Genomic DNA, 10,000 nt, shown 5'->3' on the forward strand with positions numbered 1-10,000 from the left:
CTGTGCCGCGTTCGAGACTGCGCAGACGTTTTAACAGCGGACGATTGTACAACTCCGTTATGGCTCCATGTTATTTCTGGCACTGGAAAACCGTCAGCCGTACATGTAATGACGGTTTTGTGGTTAATCCAGGACACGACATGTGAGGAAGACTTGTTTTTGATTTCTGGTTTGTCTGTCAGAAGAAGTAAAGGGTTGTTCATGAGTAAGACCAGACGATGTGAGGGTACAAGAGAAACGTCTCGCAGACTTCGAACTAAGTAATCATTGTTTCTTCTCTAAACTTTTATGACCTCGATTGGGTTACCACGCTGTTTGCTCCTTTCTTTAAAGTTAAAAAACTTTTTCAAAAGCAAACCATACATTAAATGTGGATAGCTCCACTTACCAAAGCCGTCAACTTGCATACCGCTTCACATGGACTTATAGGAAAATTTCTTCAAGAACTAATTCCACTTACAGTTAATTGCAACTTGTACTTCAGCCACTGCCGGGTTTCCTACGCCGTTTTCCGAGGTGCATCGGTAGCGTCCTGCAACATCTTTGCTGGCTCTCCTTAACAAAATAGTTTCATTTGTAACAGCCATTCTTTTTGCATGATTCTCAGCAAATGACCACGTGACTGTTGGGTCTGGCTTTCCAGAGGCGTTGCAAAATAAAGTGACGTCATCCATTTCATTGACGGTTGTGTCGTGAGAAATATAGGTGATGGTTGGTGAAACTGTGGGGAAAAAAGGCAAGGTGTTCTCGTATCCTTGTTCCATTAACTGTAATAATTATCGACCTGTTCGGCTTTTTCCTTGTTCCTGGTGATAATGCTGACCCTGTTTCTTGTCCTTGTTACATACATGGCCTATGTGCTCCTTTTCTTCAGTTCAAATTATACATTATTCTTTAGTTGTTCAAAACACTTAGTACAATTGGAAGACCCTTAATTCTAGACTAATACAAGAGACTATGAGGGTAAGCTAATATTACTATTGACAATCAAATATAACATATTCTCATACAAGTACTGACTCTTAGCAAGACTCTATTATTCAAGAGTAAGATTTACCCAAATTGGGTTACGGTCCCCATCAGAGTAAGAAAGTGTCTACTTTTAAACCACGCTTTGCAAGAAAACAAACAATAGACCAAATCGGCTAACTTAATGTTGTACCCAATTCAAACCCCATTTCAGTTAAATATGAATGCTACATTAGAATGCAATTACAATGAACAAAGAATCTTATATAACCCCGAGAGAATTGAATTGGGTACAACATTGAATTAGCCAATTTGGTGTACTGTTTATTTTTCCACAAAACTAGGTTTAAAAATAAACTCTTTCCTGACGCTGATGGGGACAAACCTCATACCAGATTCTTACTCTTTGGTAGTAAACTCTTGCTCTTAGCCCTTGAGAAACACAGTGAACTGAGTTGTGGTTTGGCCTCAATAGTCGTTGGTTGAAGAAGTGACATAGTTCCCGAGATAGTTGAAGATAGATATATATGGTTAAAGCAGAAAAACAGCAAAGATACTTCCTGACCCAGAAAGAACATTTCTGACACCATGTTGGTCGTAATTACCCTGCGAGCAGAGTCTCTTTCGATCTTCCTAGATAAGTCGGGAAGAGGAAAGTAGACTCTGCTCGCCGCCTCCACATTTCGTATTGAGCATGCGTTAAAAATTTAAATGTAATTCGGTGTCAGTCACGCGTGACCAGTAGCCACAAAACCACAAAACGAAAACAAACAGTCGGAATATTTTCCAACAACTCTGGCAAACACACGACAATCAAGGAATCATTTCATTGGAAACTCAAGATAGTCCATACTCTTAAAATGCCATTTAATTTTTTTACTGAAAAACTCATGAGAATTCTAACAGTTAAAATCGCCACGCTGTTGTAAATTTCAAAATATTGATGACGCGTGGCGATTGATCATGCGCAAAATTAAGAAAACAGGTTTGACAAGTCGAAACTGGACTGACTTATCCAATTCTTTGGATGAGCGGCAAATCAAAGAATGTGGAGGCGGTGAGCAGAGTCTACTTACCTCTTCCCGAATTGTCTAGGAAGATCGAAAGAGACTATGCTCGCAGGGTAGGTCGTAATATACTTTTCTCGCGTTTAAACTGTGGTGAAACTGTAATCAGTCTTCTAAGAATTCGAATCAGCAGTGTCAATTCCATAAAATCCGTATCATACATACATACCTTTTACCCTCAGGTTAAGACGAGCTATAGCACCTGTCCCAAGAACATTTCGGGCGATACATTCATACACCCCTTCATCAGAGATGTTGACATGCTGAAGAGAAAACTTCCCGTTTTGGAAGAGGCCGAGAGTTTTGTTGTTGAAGCGTAGTTCAAGTTGTGGTGGCGGTAGGCTATCAGCAGAACAGGAGAAAGTTACGGTGTCCTTCACCAGCACAACGTCACCCTTAACGGCGTATGTCACATTGGTTCTAATTGGTTTGTCTGTTGAAAAATCAGTACAAAAAATACAAGATTTTGTGCCCCCGGATCGTGGAGGGAGATCAAGAAGTATATGCGTTCTCAAGTGAAGCTATGATCCTCGCAGTTATGAACGCAATTTTTGCAATTGCGTTCATGCTTCATACACCCCTTCATCATTGCATTTTCAATTAATACAATGAGACTAACGTTTTTTACTGTTACGGATAGCAAGTATGGAATTTGTTTGTCGAGTAAACATAAAAGAGAATTTGCCTCCATAGCAGCCATTCTGAAAAATAGGGAAAGTAGTGATCTTTGCTATCACGATGGTTTAACTGAAGCAAGCTAAGTGCGAAATAATTTCAGTTAAGAACGAGCATTACGTATTAATGTGACGGTGACCGTGATTCAAGGGAAGCTCATGTTGTAATCATCTCACATTCATACTTACACTGAACAGTCACTCTAATGGAAGCCGTTGCGTTTCCAGCACGATTTGTTGCTGTGCACCTGTACTCGCCATCATGATATCTGCTGATATTCTTTAACAAGAGAACAGATTCTGTGTGTTTCCACTCTTTATTTCCTTGCTTTGACCACGTGATGTTTGGAACTGGTCTTCCAGTGGCGTAACATGATAGCGTCACGTCCTTTGTCTCGTTCGAAGTTTGGTCCGTTGAGATAGATGTGATGTTTGGGGGAACTGTAATATTTGATCTAAAAGTTGACAATTTCATGGGAAACAATACGTTCTTCAAGTGAATAACACTAGGTTGGAAAGAAGGCTATTTAAACCTCTTTCAATATGGCATTCCATCTCCGCCAAAAATCGAAGTTGTAACGCAACATCCAACTTTACACATCGACATCGGACTATGTCATGTCAACATTAAAGTTCATGTAAACAAACTTCGAACTTACCAACACAATGTCGGTAAATACAAATCAACGTTTAACTTAAACGATCAACTTTTCATTTCACGTCACTAATACCAAGTTTTTTTTTGCATTGATAAGAATAATCTTGACTTATTCGAGACAGATTTAATTTCGGATAAGGGAAACACCTTCCAAGTTGGGCGACATGCCAAGTTGTAACACTGCCGTTTTCTTCTGCTTGCTCAGCAGTTTCAAAGGATTTCTCCCTAGGCGCTCAATCCCGCGAGGTGGTTTGACACATGCAAAACAACTGGGAAACAGTCTTCGAAAGAAGTCAAACTTATTATTCTTTCTGTTGACCCATCCGAGATTTCCTCCGTTAAAAAAATGCATTCTCCTTGGCGTCTTGTCAAGTGCTATTAAGCCTTCTTGTAGTCAAGAGAGCATCCCGTAATTTTCATGAAGTGAGTATACGTAAAAAACTGCGCTTAACGTAAGTTAATGGTTAGCTTACCAGATGAAAGAGAGATCATGATAATCCAGGTCACGAGAAGACAAGAAATCCACGCAGTTTTTGAAAGAATGCTGCTCTTTACAAGACTCATGAGGCTTTCAAAAGCTTTCCTCCTTGCTGCGAATTTCGAACTGTAACACTTTGTTTCGAAACGTATCTATTTTGACTGGTGAACTATTTGCGCAGTAAAGTAGAGTGGCCAATCAAAACAGAGTTTTTAATTGGAAATCTCAACATCTACGAGATGCAAAAACAAACTATCGAACACGTGCACCTGAAGTACCACAAATCATGATGTTGACAAACTCAAAAGCGAAGGAAATGGAACATACTTGGGATGTTTTGAATATCTCAATGATTTTGAGTTAAATTAAAGCGATAAATTGCTAAAAAATCCCAAGTTATCTCGTTTAGTGTTAGCCTCCTTGCAGCCGTTTTTTGTGTCGGTCCCATTCTCCCTCCCCACAAACGACGTTTGGCATTATGGGTGTCTAGTATATAGTTATGTTCTGTAACTTAGGTGAAGAAAAAGCAATTAACATGAATTGAATTTCCATTTGAAGGAATTTTATATCTCTTGCAGCTCTAATCATCACTGGACTGAAATGGACGTCATTCGAGCACTGATGATCACAGCACATGAGTGTCCTCTGTATTTTCAAGGGGAAATACATCTTACTTTCCTGGATGAAATATCATGATTACCATGACAACGTTTACAAACTGTAAATAGAAAATGCAACAAAACTATTTGAAAAGCTGCTAACAAATAATTTATACGTAAGTTGGGTTCATATCAACAACTAGGCTGCAGAGATCAATATAGTGGTGTAGCGTGTTCATTGGAGTACACTGTAGGTCAATGTAGTGGTTGTAGTGTCGTCATTTAAGTACTAAATTCAGACAAGTAACTCAGTTCATTGCTGTATACTAGTGAAGGCATACAGTGCATCAATTTTCTTATATAAACACGCAGTTGACATGTTTAATGAATTTTTGTTTTCTTTGGGCGATTTTGGAAAAATCTGCCTGCCCCGCACTACGGCGTCTTTGATATTTTTGATCCACTGACAAATTTTTCCAAATTTTGCTCGCCGCGTGATTAGGAAAAGCTCCAATTTTGACCTAATTTAAAACAAAACAAATAAAATTCGTACTAGTGCAACCCCCTCCCTATAGACAACCCTAACTAAAAATCTAAACCTACCGCAGCCGCAGAACATTTCCTGTCATCTCCTAACAACACACCGCCAACGACATGCAATTAATACCCATCGAAAAATTCTCTTCCATCCGAGACTCTATCCGTAAGGCCACAGAAGTTTTATTTTGTAATCCAAAAAGGCAGAACAATTGATCCCGATGGTCTGAAAGGGAATCCCGAACCATGGAGTTTGGATTCGAGTTCGAGTTCGAGTTGGACTTCCAGCAGTTCAAAGTCAAGGAAGATAGTTGCTGACCATGGCCACAAACCAAAACACGCTGGAGAAGACAGAAGAACGAGTGAAACAATTTAAGAAAACAACGCCTCCAAAAAGCATAAGGATCTGCTAAGAAACGCAGAAAAAAGGGTAAAAAAAGCCTACGAAAAGCCAGCTATCTCACCGATACAGGGCACAATGTAACAGGCGTTTAAAAACAAAATGAGCCAGGGCCCGGGTCAAACCTTTAAAACCTGAAGATCACTCGCTTCTACCGCCGATAAACATATCGGTCGAGCCTAGAATTTTAATTGAGATTCACATTACTGCTGATCGAGAAAATCAACCTCAAGAAACTACAAACATTATTTTCGAGACCAACTATTTTCTTGGAAGAAAACGTTTCACACAGCAGTATAGGGATTCAAATGTAAAGCCTCATTACAGGAACCGCCTAAAAGAGGCGTCCATTCAAATATGTACTCAAGAGAGAAAAATCATGACAAAGGCAACAGAAACCAGACCACGTACAAGGGAGTCCTGATCGACGTCCAAGCTAACCAACATTCTATGTAAAAAATCAAGCCTCAAGACTACCACCCCAATATCCGATGCATCCGATAGTGTATCCAGCCCTGCAACTAAATCATTCACCATTTCTAGTGCACTCCCTAAATCCGCCATCTTGTTCGCACGCGATCGAGGCATTATCTTCAGTGACGTCAATTTTTGACCTCCCATAATTATTGTCGGATTTGGGCTCGCGGTAAGAACTGCTTTGGAACGTAACGATGAACATGGCGCTACAATGTTGAACTTGATCTGACAAAGTCCGACATTGCGTTACAGATTATCGTAGTCTACGTTAAAGTCGTAGGTTCACACGCGCTGTTAAAAATTTTGATTATATATCAGAAGTCGATGTACAGGAGTACCCAACGAGAAAAATTTATAAAGTGATTGGATATCGCCTCCAGTAATATTTCAACAGTCACTAATTGTTTTTTGGTTTATTATTAACTTCTGTGGCAAAATTATATCCGCTCCCCAAAGCCAGCTAGAGCTAGAATTTAAAATACAATTTCCAGCCAGGATCTTTACTTTAAGAGCTTTTCCCAGCCAGGATATTTACCAAAAAGGCATTTCCCCAGCCAGGAATGTCTCTTTCTCCCCTTTTTTGCCAGCCAAAAAAATAACCAACATTTAGCCAGCCAGGAAAACAAACTGAGCCATTTTATCCAGGTGATCATCGCCCAGAATGCTATTGTCTTGGGCGACATGTACTTACAGAAATTTGGTTTATCAACGGAGTTGATAATGTAAATTGACCACCGTACAGAGATTCTAAAAGCTGACGTTTCGAGCGTTAGCCCTTCGTCAGAGCGAATCCCAGAGCCCAGTTTTTCAATGCGCGGAATAATTATTGTATAGATAAAGATTTCGGAATTCCGACTGCACTCGTTAATGAATCGGTGACTGTCAGTCAAAAGATCTCATGTGAAGTAGCAATAGCGCCCTAATTGAAAGGCGGCACACGCTCTTCACAAAGGTTTTTATCAACAAAGTCGTGTGCAAGAACATTCTCGTTCTTCCTTTTTTTTTTTTGACATGTCACACTCGGAATGGTCTGAGTGCGGCAGCCAAATGTTTTCCCACAAAACATTCTTCTTTCTAAGCGAAGCCAAAGTGAAAGTGTGGTGCGCGAAACACTTGCTTCTATTTCATTGTTGTCCTTTTTTACCGCTCGACCGGTAAAAGCAATTCATTAGATCAAGTCTTTTACTCGATCGGTTTCAGGGTAGTCTGCACGTTGGTCGAGAATTTTAAAGACAACACAGGTCTTTTCTATTCGTAATACGCTTGGGAAAATAAAATAAAGGGCATTTCTGTTTGAAACCGAGCCGAGCCAAACAAAAAAGAAAAGGCAAGCGACGCGTAACATTGTTGTCCATTGTTTGTGTGAGATAATTATTCAAAATTCTATCCGTTTTAAATTGATCAAAACATATAAAAGGCCCACGCAGTTTCGAGTAATCAGTTGTTAAAAACCACTTGTGAGTAATATGTCCAAGTGTGCGAGACACCAGCCCGGCTTTTACGCATCATTATTCCATGACATTTCTGATGGTGGCCTCAGTCATAAATACCGACCCAAGCAAAAGCCCGTGCTATTGTTTTGGGAGGAGGAGTTTTGCATTTTATTATTACTCGCGGGAGTTTCAAAATCAGTCAACCATTCTCCCGAACAGCCTCCGAAGGGGAAATTTGCGGAAGGTTGACGAGTGCGTTCAGAAAACCGCATTTCGATAGTACTTGTACGTGTCGTAAACCAGCGAAAATTTGCAGGAGCTTTCCTGACACCCGGTACTAACTTTTCCATATGCTGGCCGTAAACTTAACCAGCTCGTCGGAATATTCCGCTTAAAGTACAGCTTCCATACTACAAAGCTCCCAAAATAGTCGATTTTCAAAGCAAATTTGATAATACTTGTAGAAACCTTAAAAAACAAATTTTTGTTCAGAATCATTTATTGATCCTTCCTCTACAAATTCCATATGCTGGTACTTGGCCAGAGGAATTAATATGTCCGTGAAACAGAAAAACGTACGCGCTGGTGGCCGCTTATTGGCCGTATTCTTTGTTATTAAGCGCACCTTTCTCTAATCAATTTTGAATTTTAGCGCCGGCGCGCATAAAAAGTACCCGGATGTGTCGCGGCATTCTGGGCGATGTACAAAAAAAATAACTCAACGAAAGCTTGGTGGTGTTTGAGCCATTTTCTTTGCTTATGACTTCGGTGTACATTAACGCGGGATAAAAATAACATTTCTACTCTCTTACTGGTCTGTGGAAAATATAAATCGTCTTTACTTCAATCCAAATGAGAGCAAAGTTGTGAGATCGGAAAAAATAAATTTAGAGTTGGTTTGCTTGATTTGAACGCAAACTTAAGACTGACACCAGGACCCACAAACAACCACGTTTCCAGGGTTCCAAACACTGGTAACGAAATTGGATTCATCAGAATGTCTGGAGAGCACATTCGCCAAACGTTTAACGCGTACTTACTCTTCTTCTGCCCCACCTCCCCTCCAAAAGCTTATAAATCTGAACTTTATCTAAAATTACGCGTTCTGCTATCACTAGAAAGCAACGAAAATTTCGATGAACATTGTACACAACTCACTATCCAGTACAGACAAAATCAAGTGACCGCAAGGCGCATTCCAGTATCCAAAACAATGATATTATTTAAGCCGATACAGAAATGAAATAGAACAAAAGCATTGTCTATCCAGCGCCAATCAGATACCTCGAAGACACACCCTCCCAGTAGCTGTAGAAACTCCACGCCAAGAACGCAAGTCTATTAATTATAATATATAAATAAAATTTGGTGTATAGGAAATCATATACCGAAAAAGCACGGAACGTCTATCCTTCATGATGAAGAACCATAAGTGATGCAGATGGAAACAAATGCCAGAAAGACATAGGCTATCGTTCATGATGAACTAAGAACAACTATGCGGTGCTTACGGACTCAAATGCCAAGAATGTCACAGATGTCACAGTCTTTCCTTGAAGATAAAGAATTATGTGGTGCACAAGAAATGAAATCGTGGGAAATCACAGTTTACACTTGAGTGATGAAAAACCAATATTCGGTGCAGAAGAAATCAAATAGGGAAAAGGTACAGTCTTTACTCAATGATGAAAACCAATTACACGGTGCAGAAAAAATCAAATGCCGGGAAGGCTATCATTGACGATAATGAACAGTTTTGCAATGCTGACCAAATGAAATGACAAGAGGGTACAGTCTATCCTCGACGGTGAATAACAGTTCTGCGATGCAGACGGAACCTAATTGCGAAATGGCAGAGTCTTTCCTAGCGACCAGAAACAATTATGCGGTGCTGAAGATATCACATGTTAGGAAAGCACAGTCTACAGATAATGATGAAGAATAGTTATGCGGTGCAGCAGAAAGCAAATGCCGGGAAGTCATGTTCATGGTCTACGAATCCTTGACGATGAAAAATATTTATGGTGTGCTGTAGATATCATTTCCCAGGAAAGCACACCCTATAGAAAAAAGAACTTTACGGTCAATCGCCGGGATACCTGTCACTTTCCTTTTCTGCATACCGACTCCTCTTCATATTCAGATGAGGATCCATGTAGCCTTTGTTATGGCTTTTCATATCTAAAAATACAACCGTAGATTACTACATTATTATAACTGCATAATTATTACTCGCCAACTTGGATTTACTATCTATGCAGCCAAACTCTAGGACGTAATCGCTCAAGAGTCACAATCGCTGAAAAGCCTTCAAAAGATAAAAGAGAACTGTTCACAGCAATCACCGCAAAAGCTTTGCTAAACCTCTAAAGACAAAAACTCCTTTTTTATGTCCAACCCCACACTTAAATCTTACATAACCGGGAAGCAATCGCTGCGAAAGCTGTACAGGATAAAAGACAACTGTTCACAGCAAAAGCCATAACTGGCAATCACCGCAAAAGCTTTGCGAAACCTGTAAAGACAATCTCAGCAAAAGTCCTTTTTTAAGTCCAACTCCACCACTTAAATCTTGCATAACCGAGAAGCAATCGCTGCGAAAGCTTTACAGGATAAAAGACAACTGTTCACAGCAAAAGCCATAACTGGCAATCACCGCAAAAGCTTTGCTAAACCTGTAAAGACAATTTCAGCAAAAGTCCTTTTTT

General features: G+C 39.9%; 1 protein-coding gene across 1 annotated transcript; it reads right to left on the minus strand.

Annotated features, from left to right (window-relative positions):
- Positions 1-446: 446 nt before the first annotated feature.
- LOC138005986 (peroxidasin homolog) lies at positions 447-5,946 on the minus strand. The gene is made up of 4 exons (XM_068852145.1): positions 5,828-5,946; positions 2,900-3,165; positions 2,206-2,469; positions 447-721 (listed from the first exon to the last, which is right to left on the minus strand). The coding sequence occupies exons 1-4, from the start codon at positions 5,944-5,946 to the stop codon at positions 447-449; spliced, it is 924 nt and encodes a 307-aa protein (XP_068708246.1).
- Between the last annotated feature and the right edge of the window lie 4,054 nt (positions 5,947-10,000).

This window comes from Montipora foliosa, chromosome 6 (genome assembly GCF_036669935.1).
Source record: "Montipora foliosa isolate CH-2021 chromosome 6, ASM3666993v2, whole genome shotgun sequence".
Classification (NCBI taxonomy): Eukaryota; Metazoa; Cnidaria; class Anthozoa; order Scleractinia; family Acroporidae; genus Montipora; species Montipora foliosa.

Excerpts from the sequence above, each read along its gene's own strand:
- LOC138005986 (XM_068852145.1), bottom strand. The coding sequence starts at position 5,946 with ATGGCGGATTTAGGGAGTGCACTAGAAATGGTGAATGATTTAGTTGCA. Across the intron at positions 3,166-5,827 it reads CTTGATTTTTTACATAGAAT|ATCAAATATTACAGTTCCCC; the intron begins GTTGGTTAGCTT and ends GTCAACTTTTAG. Across the intron at positions 2,470-2,899 it reads CATTAGAGTGACTGTTCAGT|ACAAACCAATTAGAACCAAT; the intron begins GTAAGTATGAAT and ends ATTTTTCAACAG.